Genomic DNA, 22,837 nt, shown 5'->3' with positions numbered 1-22,837 from the left:
TACTACTGCTGCCATGGCAGCAACAATTTTGAAATCTTATTTTCATTTGGCCCTCACCCATCATTATGTCCTTGGTGACTGACTGCAGCACCACCTCCTCGAAGATATTTTCCACCAGCAGGAAGCGGGAGAAGTCCTCAAATATCAGCTCTTTGAAGCGCGGCAGCTCCTGGGCAAGGAGGGGACAGTAATGAGCTTCTGCCTGCTGCAACTTATTGCAATTAATATTTCTGATCCCTTCAGTTAGCACTCGTCACCGGGCATTCCTGCATGTGTTTGCAGGAAGGGCTGATTCAAACTGGCTAGAGATGCACGATAACTGCAGGATTCAGAAACGAAGATGTTTTAACTAATCTATAGGCGCTGATTCTAGTACAGTGGATGACAATACAAATGACAAGTATTACTTCTGTATGTACTGTATGTGCATATGTTGCATTGTTAATGTTTTTATTGCAAAATCAAAACGTGTTTGTGGGTTCAAAGTTAACAGAGGGCAGAAACCACAGAGTGTCTCTTATATTCTGTGCAGCTGGACTGATTGGATGTCACATTTTAGAGTCAAAAACAAAGTAATAGTAATAACTCAATGTCTTGTAAACAGTGGCTGTAAATTAAACGAACAAAGAAAATTCTTGCAAACAAAGGTGTTGTCTTTAAATCAGCTGTTGTTCAAGTTTTATTATTTGTTGTTTTTATTGTTTTTTTTTAATCTTCTTAGTGTTGCTACTTTCTCTTGTGAATTTCAGCAGTGATGTGGTTCAGCTCAGTGGGTCGTGGAAGCTGCACAGCCAGTCACTGATGTCATTTATAATTTTCTTTCCACACTCATGGTTAGGAGAATTTCTACCTAAGGCTTTGGTTTCCGGTCCTTGACCTGCATCACAGAGGGGGGGCTGGAATTCAGAGTACTTTCTCCCTTGCTATTAGGTGGAAAAAGTCACAATACTGTAACACAAAAGGAAATGTGAGTCTATATCAGGTGCTACTCACAGGTGAGCAGGATGGCGAGAGCTGCTGGAGCATGTATGGGATGATGATCTGCAGCAGAGCCTCTCTGAAGAACTTCTTGCGCACTGTGCTGCTGTCGTAGTCGTATTTCTGACAGGGAAAGATCAGAGATGCATCTAGAGCTCAGTGACTCAGAACAAGCTTTTCTACTCGTTGCACAAACCATATTTACCTTAGCAACTCACATGTTTCAACAGGAACATTTTATTCTGGCCCTGCTGAAACCTCTGTTTATGTATCCAGATGTTGCCTCTCTGAATGAACCTCTGACAGATTTCTGCTGATGAGTTTTTTTTTTTTAAATGATATTGACCAGATCAAGCCAGATAGCAATGCCACACCCATCATAGCAACAACTGGCTTATCCTGGAATATTATCATTTAAAAAAATAATGTTTAAAGCTGTGACGGCTGCACATGAAATCTAAATAACCTTCACTGTATTAGAGTGGAGGACAAAAACTCAAAATAAAACTAATTTGAATGGGTAGGTACTGTTTTATAGTATTATTCTTTATTCTCAAACAGTGAAACATTTCTTTTTACTTGTCATCCTTTCGTCCATCCCTCCATCTGTTTGTCTACTGCAGTACGTTAGTTTTTTTTAACTTGTCTGTTTTACCTTGAGAACCCTGTCCTGGCATCGCTGGATGGTCTTGCACATGTCGTTTTCTCCCTGGGACTCCAAAGACTGGTGAAGCAGCTGCTCAAATGTGTACACTGAATTGTCCATTTGCTGTCAAAATAAGAATAATAAAAAATAAAAATAAAAAGTTATACAGAAGCACTTATACAGGGCTTCAGCTCAGTTTCTTTAAGAACGGTCGTATTGTTTTTGTCCAGCAGGTGGGAGTAGAGTGTTGACCACAGGCAGGACAGGTTGCTGGTGTGTGCTGTTTTAGGAACTAGGGAGTGTTTTCAGGCAGTCTGACATGCTGATTCTCGGTACATGCTGATTGTTTGTGTTGAAACAGAGAAAAGGACCGTGACACCTCACCTCCCTCATGAGGATCTGAGCTCTGCTGATAAACACGGAGGGACTGGAGACGTCAAACCTCTGCTGCAGCCCCTCCAGATTGAGCTGCTCCACTTTCTCGTAGCAGCTCTGCATCTTCACGGGGTGAAAGGCGAGCATGGAAAGTCTCTCCATGAGCTGAGGGGAAGAAAGACAGAGGAGCGCAGCGGTGATCAGAGTGGTACGAGCATCATAAAAGAAATATTTAGACCAAAGCGTGAAAAAAGGACGAGTTGATTGTTTAGGATCAGCCACCGGGGGCGGCTGACTTCTGATTTGAGACGAGCACTAACATGGCCTAATGTCTTTAGATGCACAAGTTAGACAATACTCTTCCTAGCAATATATCCTAACTAGATTTTGGTCTTAACTCAAGTGTATGTAACCAAGTTAAAACATAATAACTCATCAATCTTTAATTTAATTGTTGCTGTCATGTGTCATTGCTTTGTGAGGTTTCTTCTTCTGCTTTGATCCTGTGATCATGCAAAGCAGTTTTTTTTTTAAACAGTAGGTGAAGTTGAGGGCTTTGGCTTTTGGTTGACAGTAAACTGGATCTCCTGTTTCAACCAATGCAGCAAGTAGCAGTGTTTGTTAGCTTCACCAAGGAGGTTATGTTTTCACCTGTGTCTGACTGTTTGTTCATCTGTCAGCAGGACTAAGCATAAAGTGCTAAACCAATTTGCAACAAACTTGGTGGAGGAATGGGGCATGGGCCAGGGAAGAACCTATCACAAGATGGTGCAGCTCCAGTTAAAGGGGTAAATCTCTTTATCGCAGTCCTCATTATTTTACTTCGGCAGAGGTATGTGCTGTCCTGAGTACAATTCTAGTTAAAGCTGTAGTCTTTAAAGTATATTATCTCAATCAAAGGACTGGGTGTAATGTGCGCGCATTGCCAAGGGGGAAAGGCATAAGGGTGCAATGTGTAAAATGTATTTGGGAGTAATGAGGAAAGTTTTCACTGACAGCTGTTTGATCGTGTGCAATGCATGTATGACAGCTGGTCCTGGGAAGTTTCCACGCTGAGACTCTGCTCAGCCAGAGCTGTGGGAAGTTTTGAGGTGCTGAGGATGCTGCACCAACCCCACCTCCAGGTGGCCGAGGTGTATTGGTATAATTCTTATAAAAATTTTTCACTGTTGCAATAAACTCCACTCTCTCTGCACTCTGTATTACCTATGCTCTATTGTGGCAGGAAGGTTTGACCTATATCAGGGAAGGAATAGGAATAAAATCACATCAAAATAATACTGTGAAGGATCACGATACAGCAAGCGCAGCAGCCTAACGTTATAACATTATATGAAAAAAGGGCTATTTTCTAGGTTTTGTCTGCCACTGTGGAGCATCTGCCACCATCACATTTACGGGAGGTTGTAACACGCACTCTGAGCAGCGCTAGATCGCTACAGTGACTGAAACCATGTAACTGAACCGGGGCTAGCTGGTTGGCATCCTTTTACAGTAGAATAAGAGAAATAATAGAAATAGAAGCAAAACAAGAGTTAACATGGGTGTTGCTTTCCACCACTGGAGACAGCTGTTGAATTAAGTCTAATACCGAACTCTCAACGTTTCGTCTAGACTCGTCAGTAAACAGCTGTTAATGCTAATGTCGGCTATGTAGCAATAGCAAAACTTACAAATTAGCTCCTCGAATGATTTGTTAATGTAACAAAAATATAAAGGGCCTGTTGAAGTCAGATGCATGTCCAGGAAGCGTTCTTTTGAGCTAGCTAACCCCGCAGCCTCACTGAGTCTTTTAGCCTCTTGTAGCTCATTGTTTTGATTTTAGAGCAAATGCGCTGTAGCCTGTGGTTCAGTCTTATCGCTCTCATCGACCTTGTTTCCATCAGCAGCAGGCAGCTGTTTTTCACTTCAACTGTTTTGACATTACTTATTAAGGTCATATACGTATATCAGGGCCGTGTGTCTGTCAGCTTGTTGTAGATTTCTTATCGCACTTGGTGGCCAAAAACACATTAATGCTGCTTGGAGGTGCTCAGCGGACAGTAACAATACCCCCCTGTTTTCCTTCTATATTGGTTGTCATATAAACTTGTGTTACCAGAGATGTCAGATTACTCTGAACCATCATACACTCATTAATGTACAGGAACAAAGATTTTGAACCAACAAAGCATCACTCACGTCTCCCAGTTTGTCCTTGCCCCCTCCATTGAGCGAGTTCTTGCTGATCTCCACCATCTCTCTGAAGAAAACCTCCCTGACCTCAGAGAAACCTCTGCTGGTGGGCTCCATCAGGGCCTCCAGGATGGAGCTAATGTAGGGCTGCACGTTGTTCCGTAGAAGCTGTTCCGCCTTGGGCAACACCAGAGCTGCACACCAGCAGCAGTGCATGGAGGACGGAAAAAAACATATTCATGTTTAGTTGTTTGCAGTTTGTAAATAAGTGACACGTGAAGCCAAAGCATGGAGAAAAATAAAGGCATGGCTCTGGCTTCTTCTGAACTACCTTAAATCATCACAAGGTAGAGTGAATTGTTGAATGCCAGGTTGAAATGGTCGGTATGTATGCAATGACAATTAAGTAAACACATTTGTGCTGATTCTATGGGAGTGCTCTCAGATACACCCAATTGTTAGACCTGTAACCTCTGTTCCAAAAGAAACAGAGAAAATAAAATTCACAGCTAAGATTACGCCTCTCAGACGTCTGCACTACTCTCATGTAAAGTGAACCAGCGTCGTGTTGCACAGTTGACTTGTACTTTCGAGTCCTATCTGTGGGATAAAGTCACAAACAGCCGATATAGTGCAGGTGATGGAATGTAGTTCTGCCACTTCAGCTCAATGGGAAACAGTACACATGAAAAAGAAATGAACAGCCTGTGCCAAGTTAACCTTTAAGTAGAAAGTTGACAGGCTCACCACTGAAAGGGTGGATGCTCTGGGGCCGTAGAAGCCAGCTAATCAAACAGAGTGAGCGGGGGACAGAGGAATGAAAGAGAAAAGGAAACAACAGACTTAAATACAAAGCTAAAGCTGTGAGGTCAAAGCGCAGAGACTAAAACAAGAGGTGGAAAATGTCAGATATGGCAGGGACGTTTGGTTTCAGAGGCCCTGTCAGTCCAAATGTCCAAACAAATTTGAGCACTTGACCACACTGATCGCTTTGCTGTGCCAATAATCCCTGAGCCAGAAACCACAGCTACATCTCACTGAGGCAAACAGTAGGCGAACAATGAAGCAAGGGAAGATCATGTTACACAGCACAGCAAGCATCAAGTGAACCAAGTCATTTTGCACAGCACAATGAACATGTGTGGTAAACTGAGGTGGTCTTCAGTAACAAGAACATTAAATATGATACATATGGTACATTAGTGGTGTACCTGTGATAACATATCACCCATTTCTACCTCTAAGTGCTGGACAAAGCTGCAGGTACGTTGCTATCACAGTGACTGTGGTGTCTGCATGATGTTTACAGCCCAGTAATGGGATTTATTGCAAGTGCCCCTGCAGACTTTAGAAGTTCAAAAAACAAGATCAGCAATAATTTATCAACGGTGAAGCATATGGAGCACAGTGATAGTTCAGCCTGACCACTGATGTCCTGCTTGCATTAGGTGATTAGCATCCGCTGCTTCATTCATTCATGCTGCACCATCATTCAGCAGCTGCTTGGCTACCAGATGACTAATAACGTCCAATCAAATTCATACAGGTGTAGAGCATAGTCAGTTTAACCCCTGCTGATACCTTCATGCCAAAACCAACCGTAACTGCCATAGCTACCATGACCTCAACATCGTGATGTACTTTGTTTTTGGTTTTGTTAAAGGTCCCATATTTTACTCTTCTCCTGTGTTTTATTTGAAGTGTTGATCCATAAGAAGATATATTTGTGGCTTTAAGAACCAAAAACCATCTCAATGTAGTTTTACATCTCCTCTCTCAGGCTTCTCTCTGGAGTAACAACAGGTCAGTGAGCCAATCAGAAGAGAGGAGGCTCTGAGCCTCTCTTCTGATTGGCTGACTGTTCTGAGTGATCAGATAAAAATATAGCAGATTGCAGGTCAAAACTCAGAGAAACCAAATCCTGCAAGGTTGGATGGTGGGTCCAGGTGGGTGTGGCTTGGGGCATGGCTGAGAGCGGTGACTGCTTTGTTGTGACATCACAAAGTTACTGAAGTCATGATGGCTGGTTTTAAGGCTCAGTTTCTGAATACAGGCTGTGTGCAGTTCTCTGTGGACTGAGGCTTTGATACTTTCACAGTATTAATATAGAACCTAGACCTGCTTTATAATCAAACAACACATGGAAATCTGCCTTTATACTAAACACCTTCCTATAAATGTCTCTGACTGGGGTTTTGTCCAAGTGAAGCATATGGAGCACAGTGACTATGACTATGGCTGCAGAAAAACAATTCATTGTCCAAAAGAAAAAAAGACTTTTATATGTAGATCTTTGGTCACCTCGTATCTTGCCGCTGACATGTTCTTTAGACGTGATGATCTGGTCCATGTCGGTTCGCAGTCTGGCGTCCAGTGGAGCTCTCTGGGCCTCGCAGGCTTCCACCAGTGCATCATACCGAGCGGTGGTTTGAGACAACACCTGCCTGTACACAGCATCGGAGATCTGGAGGAGAGAGTCGTTCAAGGACGTCATTGGTTTGGACTTGTTTGCTTATCTTCTGTATTTGTGCCGCAGTGCACTGTTACATAGGAACTCACCAACATCCAGTTCCTCTGCCTCTGCTGCATTTTCCCCTTCAGACGAGGACCAATCACGTTTCTTAGGTCGGGGTGAAGGGTCTCCATCACCAGATTAGCTAGAATCTGTACACACATAACGTACAGCACTCATGTATTTGTACTATTTCGTATGTATTTTGTATTTTTCTGTGTAGGTAAATAAAATAAAAAAGATCCTGCACGGCTTTCAGCGCAAAACGGGATAATACATCTTGTATGGGACCGGTTTCTCCCTAATGTTCTTGTAGTTCATAATGTGAGGTCAGTCCCACCTTTTGACCAGTTATAGGATGTTATAGTTACCATGGCAACGTGCCAACTGGGGGATTTTTACACAAGAGGTGTAGTCAAAAAACAACCAATATCCTCCACCCAAAGAAAAACAAAAATAAACCTTTAAAAAAAGGTACAGCCTCTCCTGTGTGGTTACATGGATACAGTGGGGTGATTGAGATGATACACAGCTGGAAAAAGGAGAGGCAGGAAGGCTGGTCTTAGTGGTACTGCCCTCACAACTCACAAACACACACACACACACACACACACACACACACTTAAAGCTCTGCACCTCCATGAGGTTTTAACTAAGCTAAACTAAATATTTGAAAAACATGTTGCTGGGAAAAAAATGGCTGTGACAAAAGCAGGGTCATTTTTCCACACAGGAACAGAGAGGCCTGACAAACAAAAGGTATATTGTAGCTTGTTTGACTAAAAGCTTCTTTGTCTGGAAATGAAATGATGTTTTCTCTGTGTTACTGTTCCACTGGTGACTGTGACTGATGTTACCTCAGTCTGATATCTCACATCTTTAAAAACTGTAAGGCCATAATAACTTACTCAACTCTCACACACTTTAATTATTAATGTTATTCTTTTCTACAGCGGCTTCAGAAATAATCAGACCCCTTCACTTTTTGCATATTTTATTGTTTAGTAAATTGAATTCCGAATGGAAAAATTTGCCATTTTTGCCCATCACTGTGGATTCAAAATCAAAAACAAAAACAAAAGTATTCAGTATCTCTGCTGTGGCACTCCAGATTTGGGTTAGGTGCATCATATTTTCTTTAATTATCCTTTCTAAATCTTTGAATGTTCGCAGTAGCACTGTAAAGCCTCCGTAAAATAGAAGAGGTTTGGAACGACCAGGACTCTTCCTAGAGTACGCTGAGTAATCAGGCGAGAAGGGCCTTAGTCAGGGATAAAAATATTAATCATTGTAACTTTAACATGTCCATGTAGCTCAGTAAATACTGTTAAGTTCAAGGAGCTAAAAAGACATGGAGGTACAAACAGGAAACAGATTTAATGAAGAAAAGGTGACTGCCACAAACACGCAGAGAGACTGTGCAGCTCTGGCAGGAGACTGCAAGAGACTCATTCAGAGGGGAGACCTCGGTCAACAGTGTGTGAGTGTATAGGTGTGTGTGTGTGAGGGGTGGGGTCTTGTTGCTGTCTCTTTGAAGGTCTTGTGTAGGTGCGTTCTTGTTCTGAAGTGTGAGGAGAGGGTGTGTGTTTTCTTCAGCTACACTCACTGAGAGAAAGCGTTTCTCTGGAAAGCAGCCCTGCCTCGGAAGAGTCTTTCTCAGACAGTGCGTGTCATCCATCATAGTGTCATCTGAAGAGGTTGAACTATGGCCCTGACCTGAACTTTGGATATGTTCTCACAGTGACTGTTTGAAAATAGTTCCTGAAAATCTCTTTTACCTCTCACCTGCAGCACACCTGCTATTTGAGTCACATTAACCTCAGTGTAAATCTAGCTCCCATGAGGGAAACATAAGCTGCGTCAAGGTTGGTTCTTCCGAGTGTCGTAGGGCTGCAAAGGTGGTTCCTTCTTAGAACCTGCAGGCAGGACCGAACCTCCCAAAATGAGGTAGTTTAAAGCTACTGGTGCATTTATGTTCTCCTCGTAAACTCGTAATGTCAAACATTTCCAAGTGTTTCGTCTGGAAGTTGGCATTAAACGGCCAGCAATGTCTACACACTGTGTCAGTGGGAAAGTTTACAGTTTTACGAAATGGAACAAGCTGTAAACCCATTTATCAGTGGATAAATAAAGACTTTAAAGGATCCAGCCTGTCATGTTCTCCAGATGTAAGGGAATGTGCTTGTTTGGTGCAGGCTCCAGCAAAAATCATTTTTCAGTGAAAATTCCCACGAAAATCATGATCTTATCTGCCAAAATAATCGCAACATGATTATTCTATTGCTCATCATTCAGCCCTAATTCAGCCTCTGAAATGGGACAGTGCTCTTCGTGATTGATCTGAGATCCTGACCTGTGGGGGGGCTCCGCACATCATGTCCCAGGTCCCATAGTGTCCCTCGGCTTGTCTGTGACGTCTCACAGCGTCAGTGAAGGCTGGTGTCTGAACAGTGCAGTCCTCTGACAGACCTGTTGGGGGTGGGAGAGAGCAGAGCAGATGCTTGGTAAGGTTACTGAAACAAGCTCCCCCCCCCCTTCTCCCCTCGTCCAAAGGAAAACACAATTGGCTGAAAGTGTCTTAGTAACAAGATGGTGTGATTTTTTTTTTTCTTGGCTTTGATGTCAGCTCTCAGAATGCTCTGCTACAACCAAATGGACGTTTACTTGGTATGAGCTACTTGGATGTTTGGACATTTCACTGACTCCCACACTAACAACAGTTTCCGTAACAACTGAGTCACCTCTGTGGGACGGTCTCAGAGTATAATTTTGGTCAGTCACAGTTGCTGGAGTCTAGGACAGCTCATGCACACTCGGCCCCTATCACACACAACTGTGTCATCCCTCCAAACAGGAAGATGTTGTCTTGTTGGAGGACAGATTTCATGTGGTTGCTATAGTTACTGCCCCTCCCAGCTGACAGGACAATAGAAGCAGCTCACAAAGCACCCTGTAACATGCGTGTGCTTTTAGGAAGTTGGTTCTTAACGTTTGGTTTTTGTTTAAGTAATAAAAATACACCACGAGCTGAAGAGCTCTGCCCCTCTCAAGGCCGCAGCACTGAGGGACAGTGCTGAAAGTCATACATCCCTCACAAGAGTATAAACAGGTGTATGGAATAAAACATCTCTATAATTAGCACTTTGTCCTTCAGAGCAGTTCTTCCTTTAAATTGAAAGTGACTCATGTTTCTGTGTTTTCTCCTGTGGCAACAACAAAGAGTCTGTCCTTCTGATTTTCAACCCAGCCCTTATTATTGAAATGTTATTCACCATTATTTATTGTGGACAACAATAAAGAAAAACTTCAACAACAGCAGCCAAAGCTTTTTGAAAGGCCGGCCCCTGGGCTTGTTACTGAGCCCCAACACTTGTACTTCTTTCAACATATTTCCATTTTCTAGTGGTGGAAGAAAATGCTTGGACCATTTGTATGTAACTGTTGTGCTGAAAGGCGGCTGACATGGACCCAGATATTGTGAGGACATGCCTCTGTGGGCCCAGCATCCCTTCACACACACACACACACACACACACACACACACACACACACACACACACACACACACACACATTAAAAAAAACACTCCACCAACACTTTATTAGGAACACAGTCTCTGAGTCTCTGTTTGTTCTCGAAATAGCCTCAATTCTCTGTGACATGGACTCCATAAAAAATGTTGTAAACTTCTCTCTTAGATTCTCGTCCACACATCATTTCTGCAGATTCAGATCAGCTGCACATTCATGCTGTGAATCTACCACATGTGATGTGTTCTACCACATCCGGAATTTGTTTTATTCGGATTCAGATGTGGTGACACTGAAGTACTGAACACACTTTCATGTTCATGAAACCAGCTTGAGACCACTTTTGCTTTGTGACATTGAGCGGTGAGCATTATCCTGCTGGAAGTTGCCATTAGAAGATGGTAAACTGTGGCCAGAAGGGGCACAAGTCAGGTGGGGTTAATGGATTCATGCTCGACCATCGGCTGTCTCAGTAGAAATTCAGATTCATCAGACCAGGCTACTTTTTCCGGTCTTCAACTGTCCAGTGCTGATGAGTCTGTGTCTCGGGTTTCTGTTCTTGGCTGACAGGAGAGGAACCTGACATGGTCTTCTGTTGTTGTAGTCCATCCACCTCAAGGTTGGACATGTTCGTTTTCTGCTCACCGCAGTTGAAGAGAGTGGTTATCTGAGTTGCCGCCTTTATGTCAGCTCCGACCAGTCTGGTCACTCGTCTCTCATCAACAAGGTGTTTCCTCCACAGAGCTGCCTCTCACTGGATGTTTTTGTTTTTCTCACCATTCTGAGTAAAAAAAACTCTAGAGGCTGTTGTTTGTTAAAATCTCCGGAGATCAGCAGTTTCAGAAATACTCAAACCAGCCTGCCTGGCGACAACAATCATGGCATGCTCATGAGATCACATTTTGTTCCTCATTCTGAAGCTCCTGCTGCCACACGATTGGTTGATTGGATGATTGGATGATTGCATGAAAACACAGGTACAGGTGTTCCTAATTAAATGCTTGGTGAGTACATGTGGTTGGTGATGCTGTTCCAGACATTTCAGCGTCCACTCTTGCTGTTTTTTTTTTTGGCTGATTGTTGTTGAGGTCCCAAAAATCAGATGACAGACGTGCAGTTTCCTGGACTGCACGATGCATGACTGGGTGGTTTACCCTCAGCCTTTTTGCCAGAGTGTCTGTCAAGTTGTTTTGTCTGTCTGTGACTCAGAGGAGGTTGACAAAGACAGGAAGTGGCCAAGAAGTAAGGAGAGTGGGGAGAGTGGGGGGAGTGGGGGGGGCAGAGCCAGACGGGAAGCCGTCTCTGCTCCCAGCTCAGTAACTCTGTGCTGACAGGCTGAGGTTTGGTGTGTTAGCTTGTTTTGGCACGAGTCTTCATGTGAATTCACTGGACACTGAAGTTAGAAGCACAGTGGGAAAATAACTGCCTTGTTGGTAGGTGACCGGCCATCATGGCTGACTGATGACTTGCTATTCTCATACTATTCTACAAAGACTGACGACAACACAACATAACAAGTGCTTTTGACCAGGCACTTTTCCCATGAATATCATTTATTTGCACGATTTCACATGCCTGAATCCACATGGAAAATCTTACTTGCTTCTTGTCAAAAATGAAATGAAATTTTAGCATCAATTATAATTGCATAATTTTTATTAGTTGTATAAACATGCACCGATGTTATTCTGCCTGATATTTGTCCAAGAACAACTCCTCCTGTAGAAGAAACTTGGTACATACAGCCTGCTACTGTTTAATCACCAGCTGATTAACATCATGCCTGTCACCTCGTGCGGCAGGCTTTCCCGCCCTCACTGCTCTGTATCATGCAGAACACCGGCACGGTGAAACTGAGCATAGCCAATGCAAATGTTGACAGAGGAGGAAGAAGATACTGCGTGGAGCTGAGGTAGGAAGAGCAAGCATCAACCAACACAGCTTAGCCTTGTTGTTCAAGCAAACCTACGCCAGACATTCCCATGTGAAAGTCTCAATATTTTTTTTAATGGAACTGTAACTTTCAAAACCACCATCAAAAAGCACATTAGAAGTGAAAGAGAGTTTGGAGAGTTTTGCATCTTAAGGCATTTTCCACTTGCCACCAACCTCTTTATGTTTTTGCATTTTACTCATGTTCGCTTGCTAGTTGCAACAGTAATAGGAACACAGTGCATGCAGATCGAGCAATTAAGCAGGTGATGATGGACTTCTGACCTAATGTAGTTCCTGTTGTGGGCATGAGAGGAAGTTATGAGGAAAGGCTTCAACAGCCTGGTTGTTGTTTGGTTTTCACTCTCCACAATCCAAATCTGTGTTGTGTTGTAAATATACACTGGGTCTGAAACCACTTTCCCATTCATTTGAATAGGAAATTCACAATGTACCAATTTCACTCTTTCTAAAACCTTCCACAGAACTTGAACAGTTTATGGGAAGTGTTTCTGAGACTAGGGCCAGATCACCAGTGTGAAATGCCTGAAGGTGAATTCTTCTACATTTTCAGCTTGTTGCTCAATTGAGGAGAAATTTCCTGTCGGTGCCAACAGGAGAAAGAGGAAAATATTTTTTGATTAACTGCCTGCCCCATAAACCCCTACACATTCTCTATGTGTCTGAAGCACGCTAGATCAAGGAGCAGATTACAGTCTCTCTGCACTCTCTCTCTCTGTGTGTGTGTGTGTGTGTGTGTGTGTGTGTGTGTGTGTGTGTGTGTGTGTGTGTGTGTGTGTGTGTGTGTGTGTGTGTGTGTGTGTGTGTGTGTGTGTGTCCTCTGTATAAATAGCACATGTGGCAGCATTTACCACGGTCTTTTTATTTGAGGCATTTCCCTCCCTGCCTTGCTCACCAAGCTCTGGTTGGTGGGATTTGAGCAGCAGCCAGGGACGAGTTCCCAGGCCTTCACATCCACAAATGTGTGTGTACAGTAGGTTTCTGCATTTGACATTTTAAAACCTATTAAGCATTTGCATGTCAAATACAGTCTGATTAGACTTCAGCTTCAAGCCACCTGCGTTCATGTCGGAGCAGGTTTTACACAATTCTTTCACACACACACACACACACACACACACACACACACACACATGCTGCTGCTGCTGCTGCTGCTGCCACCGACATGCATGAGTAGGATTTCCCCATATGCTGCAGCCCTATGGAGCCAAACCCACAGTACAATAAACACTCACTGAAACATACCATCAGCCACAGATATCACAAACACATGACTGAATGAGGTGGTTTTTGCAGATTCCTGTCTGCAGTAGTTTAAAAGAAACCAATGCTGAAGACCCTGTATGGTTTATTTTGTATATTAGCAAACACTATATTGTCTGGTAGAGAACATAAATGTCGAAATGTTGAATAATGCTGAGAAACACACTGCTCTGCTACTGACAAGCAATAAAACCTGGGCTGAAATGGTCTTTCATCAACCTTCATTGCAGGTCTCTTTTTGCTGGGTGGAATCAGTCTGAGGTCTGTGGATCAGAGCAGAGGGCTGCTGACTGATTTTAAAGGCTGTGGGGGTGGAGACTGGGCTGTGATTGATGGTTCAGGGGCAGCTTGAAGCAAGTCTTGGACTACTAATGTGTTGCCCTGCAGCCTGCGTCAGCCTGCCTGCTGAACTGCTGCCTGCTGGTCACAGAAAAAACTGGGAATGAATAATTATTTTCATTATTAATTCACCATGCTTTGGAGAACCCAAGATGATGTTCTCATGTTACTTGTTTTTTCTTGATCACAACATCATCGTGTTTACCTGTTAAGTTAATTACGGCCTACTGGGTCCAGTTTCAGCCATTATAACATTTCACTGATCCGATTAAAGGGTCTAAGTTGTCGCCGCCGCTGAGCGTGGTTTCTTGCTCAGAGCGGGTGCTGCTGATTGTTTCAACCATCAGTGTCTTTATAATGGAAGAGGTTATAACACGCCCAGTTAATGCTAATGTTAGCTATGTAGCAATAAGAAAACTTACAAATAGCTCTTTTAATTATAAAAATACATAGACATTGTGACTCCACTCTACTCTAGTGAGCTTTGAGTCATTTTCACCACCATTGGCATAAGCTTCTCCCGGTTTGGATTCCTTCAGTGATAGTCGCTCAGGAGATCAAACTGGTATAACTGTTAAAAACAGTTATAAAAAAGCAGTTTCACATTTAAAGTCAGTGTTTTGCCGATGCTGTACGGTGGACACGAGACGTCAGGGAAGAGTTGGGAGCTGAGACTGCTGCTAACCTTTGTTTTTAATGGTACTTTAAGAAGTTATGAACCAGATGTTCAGGAGGTTTCTACCGGCAGCCGAGTTATCCGCAGAGGTGTCCTCCTCTCCACAACAAACACACCAAGGGATTAAAACCAGTAGAAACACCGAATACAGCAGTTTTACTTCAAAAATGAGTGATTCACCGATGCAGTTCAGCAGACACAGGACGTCTCAGAGAGGATGGGAGTTGATCTGTCAGGCTTTTTTCTCTGATGACTTAAGATCCAGACGTCCACTGACTAAATTCCTTCATGTGGTTGAAATATATAGTTGAAAACAACCAATGTGAAAAAACTGTATCTTAAAAATGTGGCTTAAAATTGGATAGAAGTCAATTTTGAGGTTCTGGCAGACAATATATATAATATATATGACATCACTTACAGGTGACCAAATGACAAGGACTGTTACTATGATTAAAATCACAGATTTTTCTAGGTTTGAGAATTGCTGGAAAAGTTTGGGATAATGTAAGAACACAACTCAACAAAATATTTGTTGACATTTTAGGTTTGAATTTATGTTTGGACTTTTGTCACTTCCTGTTTTATTTTGTAGTCTCAATGTTTTTACTTCCGGTCTTGGTCCTGTTTCTGTTTGGTGATTGTCTGCCCCGCCCTAATGTGTTTCACCTGTGTTCAATCACACTTGCCTCCCTTGTGTCTATATAGTCTCTGTGCTCCCCTTTGTGCCGGTTCGTCTGATCATGTCTGGTTTGTCCTCAGTCTGTTCATGTTGCCTGTTCATGTCTCCTGTTGTCATCCCCTGTGGTTCCTCGTGTTTTGGCCTGCTGTTTAAGTTTCTTGTGTAACCCTCGTGCTTCGGTTTATTTTTCTGTGGTTCACCAGGAGGTTCTTCTGTTAATAAACATTTTTCATTCCCCTGTGTTGGCTGCATTTGGGTCCAGCCTTAGCCGCACCGTTACAATCGTTACATACTGTAACTTTAAATAGATTTGTGGGAACATAACCTGCCTCATTATCTGATCCTTCATGCTGCCCCATCCATTGTGAAGCTGAATCACCAGCGCCCAACACCTCAGCAACAGAGCTGGGGTGTAAGATGTTACACACTCGCTCTGTATTCACCTGCAGTGGTGCAAACATTCAGACTGACAGGCAGACTGATGGGATGTCTGTCTGTCTGTCTGCAGCTTTGCACAACACTGCAGTGAGGTCAACTGTTAACTGATCTGATTAACAGGACGTTTTGCAAATCACCTTGTTAAAGAGATGCAAAGCAGCAGCTGATCATTTTACTGGAGAGCTATTAAAAATAAAACAGCAGGAGCTTTAGTGGATTCAAATAGACCGTCGGTGTCAGTGTGAACGTTTAACTTGTGGTTTTTACTTATCAAAGCCAGATGAATAGTGTCTTTGTCCGGCTGAGGAACTGCTTTGCATGAAGCTTCTGTGATGCTACCGGTTCATCCTTTATCGGCACTGCAGCATTTTCTGCAACATGACTGACATACTCTGTATGACTCTGTGTGCCTTAAGAAATCAGGAACAAAGTCTCAGATACATTTCTATAACCCTGACAAAATATGTAATAGCAGCTAACTATATTTTTAAAAAATGTGTTTATTATAACACAATAAAAAACAGACATTTTGTGTATTGTGTGTATCTATAGACGGGTGACAATAAAAAGGAAAAACCAACATCATGTGCCGTTGTAAGGTGTTGGACCACCACGAGCCACCAGAACATTAATTCTACAAAGTGTACAAGTCTACAAAGTTTTGATGATGGTGGTGAAGAGCGCTGTCTAACAAAATCTCCCATAGGTGTTCAACTGAGTCAAGATCTGGTCACTGTGAAGGTTACATCATTTTCATGCTCATCAAACCATTCAGTGACGCCACATGCTCTATATATGGGGGCATTGTCATCCTGTTTCTCTATTCATTTATACAGGTTTTTCTTTTAAAGGTCCATATTTAAAATTTTTCTAGCGTTTTATTTGAAGTGTTGATCAATAAGAAGATAAATTTGTGGTTTTAAGAAGCAAAAACCATCTCAATGTAGTTTTACATCTCCTCTCTCAGGCTTCTCTCTGGAGCTCTAGTAACAACAGGTCAGTGAGCCAATCAGAAGAGAGGAGGCTCTGAGGCTCTCCTCTGATTGGCTGACTGTTTTCTGAGTGATCCAATAAAAATATAGCAGGTTTCAGGTAAAACATTCAGAGAAACCAAATCCTGCCAAGTTGGATAGTGGGTCCAGGTGGGTGGGGCTTGAGGGATGGCTGAGAGCGGTGACTGCTTTGTTGTGACATCACAAAGTTACAGAAGTCCTGACAGCCGGTTTTAAGGCTCAGTTTCTGAATACAAGGCTGTGTGCAGTTCTCTGTGGACTGAGCGCTTCGATACTTTCACAGTATTAATATAGAACCAAGACCTGCTTTATAATCAAAGAACACATGGACATCTCACTTGTATATGGAAGGTATTGTGCATTTTATGACTAAAGCATGAAACTTTCTCCAGTGTTTCCATAAACCATGAAGTTTATTTTCAGACGTGGAGGCATTCCAGATGTGGGACAGGACAGAGCCCCTGGAGTAACAAGTGTTCGCTAATGTGCCAGCTAGTCATGTGATTCCATAGAACACACAGCAGAAGATGTCAGTGTTTTTAACGAGCTACAGCTACCTTAACACCTGGAAATGGGAGGGGGTGTGCAGTCCCCCTGCAAAATTGGTAATGATACATGGCCAGAGCAGCAAATACGCATATTTATGCAATTTCAGCAAAGATAGACATGATTATAATGGAGAAATGGGGCAAAAACTGGAAAAATTCAATGCTTAGGTCAATGACCTCACAAGATCAGTAGAGGTCAGATACAAATTACCTCCACGTCTGAAATAAAACTTTGGTATATGTAGATTATGCACTTAAACTTTCATGCTTTAGTCACAAAATGCACTGTTGTTTTGCCTACCTGCCCCACTAATATAGGACCTTTGTCACTCATCTGTATAAGTCTAGTGAGTGAGAGGAACTGCAGAGAGGTCAGAGGTCAGGCTGAAAAACCATTTGTTACCCTCTCCAGAAAAGTCTTTTACTGTTTCTGGTTTTCCTCAAAACACCAACTAACTAGAAAGAGGCGAGACTGGGCGTGTCCACACAGGCCAAAAACATGATTACCAGTCCACACTCACACCAGCCATGGTGACAGTAATAAAACAGCAACACAGGCTTTGTTTCTTACAACATGTGCCCAGAGCCCAGCCTCAGAGCTGGAATGTATGGCAGGGAGTCTGGTGTTTACTGAGCATGCCCCAACAGGTAGTTTAGGGAAGTAAAGAGTGAGACAGACTGGAAAGACTCACCGTGTGCTCTTGGTTCTGACCAAAACTAAGAAAGGAAGCCCCTTTTTAGGTTGCTCCTCTAACTTTAGGGCTCACGCTGGAAGTGACTATCGCTGATATTAGAGCTGCTGGCATTTACATGTGTTCTTAAGCAGCTTCGCTTTGACTTCATGCAGCGCACTTGGGTCGTGTAATAGTTATCTATGTGCAAAATACTGAATCAGGTTAAACAACTTTGTCATGGTGGCGATGAGCTTAAAACCAGTGTGTTGTTTCATTCAATACACAGTGTGAAGTTTAATTGTACTGTTCATGATACAGGACTGTTCGGACTTTAACTTACGGTGGAAACGCTTTACTATAGTTCACGGGTGCTTGCATCTGTCTGAAGGTGCTGAGTGACTCGATGCAGCTGACTTAATGATTACAATGACTCCTTGTGCACGACGATCCACCCTCCCCAATTATTTCAAGCACAATTACAGATAATTTAGCCATACTCTACATTAGCTTCAAGCTGCCGAAACCTAAAAGCTCAAACAGCATTATAATTATATGTGCATGTAGAACCACACGCCTGCATATGTATGTGTTTGAAAATTAGGTCCAGCTAGGGTAACGTCTTGTCTTTGTGGATTAAATCTCCCATATGCAAAAGAATGTGATGATATCCTGGTTAATCAGAGTTTTTGTTTCCCTAAAGTTAAATGAAATAATGTAATAATGTGGATTTATCGACAATAATATGCAGTTATACTGTTTGTTTCTTCGTTATGTAATAGAAAAACATTAAAAAAAATATTTCCAGTAAATTATAGAATTACCTGTAAATTTTTTTTGAAATTAGAACTTTTTGATACAGTCACAAGGGAATCATTTATGTGTGAATCTTAGTGTCTGAATATCTTTACGCTTGATCCACAGTCCGCAGATCCGCACCTCGTGCCTTTCAGTCAGCAGGATTCAAACAAGCCTGATCACGTTCGCTGCAGCAGCCGTTAGTTAATCACTGAATCGCTGTAGCTTTGTATTTTAATCTCAACATCTCCGATCCTCTCTGTCTTGAGTCTAAATAAAGCACACTGAATGTGAGATCACACACACGCATGCATGCACATAACCACAAAAATGCAACTTGACACGCATCAAATTAAGGCAGCGAAGTGACTTCCCTGACCTGTACTGCAAAAATGCAAATGTAAATATGCCTGCCCATTAAAGCTTGGTGCGTGATTTGCATTCAACGTGTCATGTGGTGAACAAAGTTTGTAAGCAGACCAATCATTCCTACCATTTTGATTCTAGTACACCAAGCCCCAAAGGTGTCGCTCACAACGTGACACAAAAATGGATTACATCATGTTTTCACATCCTGTGGCATGTCTCTGCTCTCAGCGTCTCAACACAACGACGCATGAGTCACGTCGTCTCAACAAGAAACTTTAACAGAAGAAAAAAAAGCAGTTCTCCACCCTGATGAAACAAACATTCAAACACACCGCAGCATCCTCCATAATACCGTCGATTCACGAACACAAGGATGGCACGCTCACACAAATAAAAGCTGGGGAGGAAGACCTTTGACATGAAGATGTCATTGAACATGGAAAAGCAGAAACTGATGACATGTTGTAATGTGACCAGCTTTATTTTTAGATTTCTTTTTTCCACATAGTTCGTCATGGTTCTTTAATCTTCTTGCCAAACACCCTCTCCAGAAGATGTCGTCACTGTGCCACACTAACCAGCAGAATCTACTTTGCTGTTCTTTCGTGGTGTTATGAAACCCAACACATACTTCAAATATTTCACAATAAAAGCATTCCACGAAAGGAAAGGGATTTGGGCTCAAATAAAGGGTTATTCTGAACGCTGATTAATCTGTCTATTATTGGTCTGATTAATTGATTATTTGTGGTAAAAGTGTCCATCACAGTGTCCGAGACGACAACTTGAAAATTATATTCAATTTGCAATGATTGAAAACAGCAAAAAGTGGCAAAACATCCCACTTAGGGGGCTGGAGCCAGAGAATTTGATATTTTTGTTTCATTTAATTAATCTTTGTGTCCGTTGACGAGTCAGTCATTCAACCAATGGCTTCAGCACTGGAAGGGATTATACTCAGAACGTCTGGAAGGGTTTTATTGTGAAACACAAGGAGAAAGTGTTGAATTTGCATAAACAGCAAATAGCAAATTAGAAAACAGAGAGATTCTTACTAAATATGATCAAATATACTCTGCAAGCCTGTCTCTAATAGTCGCCTGTCTCAAACCAGTCAGGTTCCCTCTTATGTTGAGTCCTTGCCAGCTACTTTAGTGATTCAGTTTCTGTCTGGGCTGTGAAACTCTTAACATTTGTATCTCTGATCCAAACAACATGTCACAGTGTAACCAAATCCAAATACATATCATTCCTACAGCAGCATCTCATATTCACAGATCAACCAGCTCACTCCGATGGCATGTAAACGCCTCACACTGTGACACAAACACACACACACACACACACACACACACACACACACCCTTGTCTGAATCACCAACAAAGGTAAAGAGACATCATTGTCCAGGACAGATGTCTGGGACCTTTTTTGTCGTATCATTGCTTCACTTCTACTCATTGTGAGCAGAATTTAAATCATTGTGCGTGTGTTGATGCGTGTGTATACTGTTACCATTGTTACTGTGTCTGACACAGTCCTGCAGCACTGCGTGCCACTTCTTCTGCTCCTTCTCTGTCATCACACAGAAGTAGTGGTGACGGGCGTACGGATGCCACAGGATGAGCGGGAACTGGGTCGCACACTTGATGAACGGATTACTGCCCATTTTGGCCTTGATGCCTACGACAAGTCACATGACAGAACAAGAATGAGAAACTAGAGGGTTTAGAGAGTGAATTTCACACGAGTAGGAAAAAGATCATAGTGTGTAAAACCAATAAGCCAATAGGAAACAATACTGAATTAAGGCCAGTCAGCTGATGAATAAATAAAACTGAGAGAGTCTGTTTCTTTCTTTCTTACCTGGCAGGCTGGTATTAATCAGCTCTATGTACTCCTCCATTGAGGTCAGGGCCTTGTACCCAGCACAGTTGATGGTTACTTTTGGGTGCAGCCCCCGTTCATGTGCCTGTTAGAGAGATGGCAAACACACTGAGCTGTTTTAACGCAAGCGCCCGAATCGCCTGATGGGACAGCAGTCTGTTCCAGTAAGAGAAAACTCACTGTTTTGCTCTCGTAGAGGTTGACGGCGTAGCTGTTTGGCACGGACACAAAGCGATTCCTCCACTTCCGATTCTCCTCCAGGTACTGAAACAGACTCCCTGAGAAGATCAGGCGGCCCGCCAGAGGGTCCTGAGGAGCCACACAGACACTCAGCACTGAGGCATCAAGCACTGTCATAGTTTATATGTCATTGTATCTTGTGATACGGAGCATAACAGGTTTGTACATGTTTGATTAATGAGATTTTCATATTGTTCTCAGTGAGATCACCTTTAACTATGCAAGAGACTTGAAGCCTAATTTTTTAAACACGCGAGGTGGAGATGTTTACCCAGAAACACACAAGTGTTTACACACGGATGCACACCACCCACTTTGTTTTTAGATTTCCTGTCCTAGATCAAATAATCCTGTTACTCAGACTCAGCTCAGAGAGGAAGGGAAGAACGGGGCAGACGGAGGGGAGAGGCAGAGCTGAAACATGATGTTTGACAGCAGACTGACTGCTGTTTGTTGGTTTGCTACAAAATGTTAAATCACCTGATTTGATGTGCATGAGCGACTGAGTCACTTGTGATTATCTTCAAGTGGAGCAGAAAGAAAGTGATGATCTTGCACAGGATTATGCAAAGTTTTCTCTGAAAACATGTTATCAGTTTAAACAGTGAGAAAATGAGAAAATGCAAATGAGGTGCTGATTATGCATCCCTCTACAGCAGGTGAAGAAACAAGGGGTTAAACTTCAGTGTTCATTGTGCAAATATTTAACAAATTAAGACAAATCTTTATGGCTCCACGCCGGCGACGGCTAGAGGTATTATGTTTTTGGGTTGTCTGTCCCTCCCGTTCTTTCACCTGAACTCACTCAAGGATGAACTGAGTGTGTGATGTGTGTGAGAAACAGTCTCTAAGTGAAGACAGCAAGTTTCTCACTGGAAATTATTCACTGAAATCACACGTCAATATAGTCAGAACTTCCATGTCCCTAAAAAAAATATTCTTAATACCTTTTTATTAATTTCCCTCAGAGTCTTCACTACATATGTTCTATGAGTAGGACTGGGTATCGTTCAGAAACTTTCGATATCGGTACCGATACCGATACCTTGACTTCAATACCGAATCTTAACAACTTTTTACAGACACCAATGTAATCAAATTCATTTAAAGAAAAAGAAAATTCTAATAGATATTAGGATACAAATACTAGTTTTACTTTAGTTTTATTTAAAAAAAATAAAACATGTAAATAAACAGCCAATCACCAGCATTATTAGATCTTGGTCCACGCGTGCTGCCTGCTGATTGGCTCACTGACGCTGATGAGATTTACTCATTTACTCCTTAGGTATTGAAATTTCATATCGAACCCCTACCAATGACTTGATAGTGTGAAACCGATTCGGTCGGTATCGAACTTCCTGGCCCTATACATGAGTCTAGACACTACTGTATACCTTTAAATCACCAAAGTAAGCACAGATAGATGAGCCCTAGCATGTGTTGTGCATGTGTGTTTGTGTTTGCGGACTGTTGGTTCACATGAGCATAATTTCTGCTCATAGTGAAGAAGACAGCAGATGAGCTGCAATAACAGAATTCCAAACAGCATCTCTGCTCATGTGTGAAATCTGCTCCACTTTCCCTCCAGTGACTGAAAACACGGACAAAAGTGAGACCTTCAGTCGAAAAAGACGAGAGGAATACAAAACTGCGAGCGGCGGAGCGGAGCGCTCGTTCATTAGGTGATGTACCGGTACATAGACCCAAGAATGAGCTCATTCATGCAGTGTGTATAACATCAGG

At 42.5% G+C, this 22,837-nt stretch overlaps 1 protein-coding gene across 1 annotated transcript in view; it reads right to left on the bottom strand.

Moving 5' to 3' along the window:
* The window catches only part of niban2a (niban apoptosis regulator 2a), a 32,028-nt gene that overhangs the window by 3,329 nt on the left and 5,862 nt on the right, over positions 1 to 22,837 (bottom strand). Inside the window, exons 3-13 of the mRNA XM_056403542.1 lie at positions 21,032 to 21,160; positions 20,831 to 20,936; positions 20,480 to 20,647; positions 9,040 to 9,155; positions 6,734 to 6,838; positions 6,476 to 6,638; positions 4,181 to 4,368; positions 2,009 to 2,164; positions 1,634 to 1,747; positions 994 to 1,101; positions 58 to 169 (exon numbers count right to left, since the gene is read on the bottom strand). Coding sequence (XP_056259517.1) covers positions 58 to 169; positions 994 to 1,101; positions 1,634 to 1,747; positions 2,009 to 2,164; positions 4,181 to 4,368; positions 6,476 to 6,638; positions 6,734 to 6,838; positions 9,040 to 9,155; positions 20,480 to 20,647; positions 20,831 to 20,936; positions 21,032 to 21,160 — 1,465 coding nt within the window. The remainder of the gene's footprint in view (positions 1 to 57; positions 170 to 993; positions 1,102 to 1,633; positions 1,748 to 2,008; positions 2,165 to 4,180; positions 4,369 to 6,475; positions 6,639 to 6,733; positions 6,839 to 9,039; positions 9,156 to 20,479; positions 20,648 to 20,830; positions 20,937 to 21,031; positions 21,161 to 22,837) is intronic.

The sequence above is a fragment of the Seriola aureovittata genome, chromosome 18 (assembly GCF_021018895.1).
Source record: "Seriola aureovittata isolate HTS-2021-v1 ecotype China chromosome 18, ASM2101889v1, whole genome shotgun sequence".
NCBI lineage: Eukaryota > Metazoa > Chordata > Actinopteri > Carangiformes > Carangidae > Seriola > Seriola aureovittata.
Note: the sequence above shows the minus strand (reverse complement) of the source record. Positions and strands in the feature narration are given on the sequence as shown.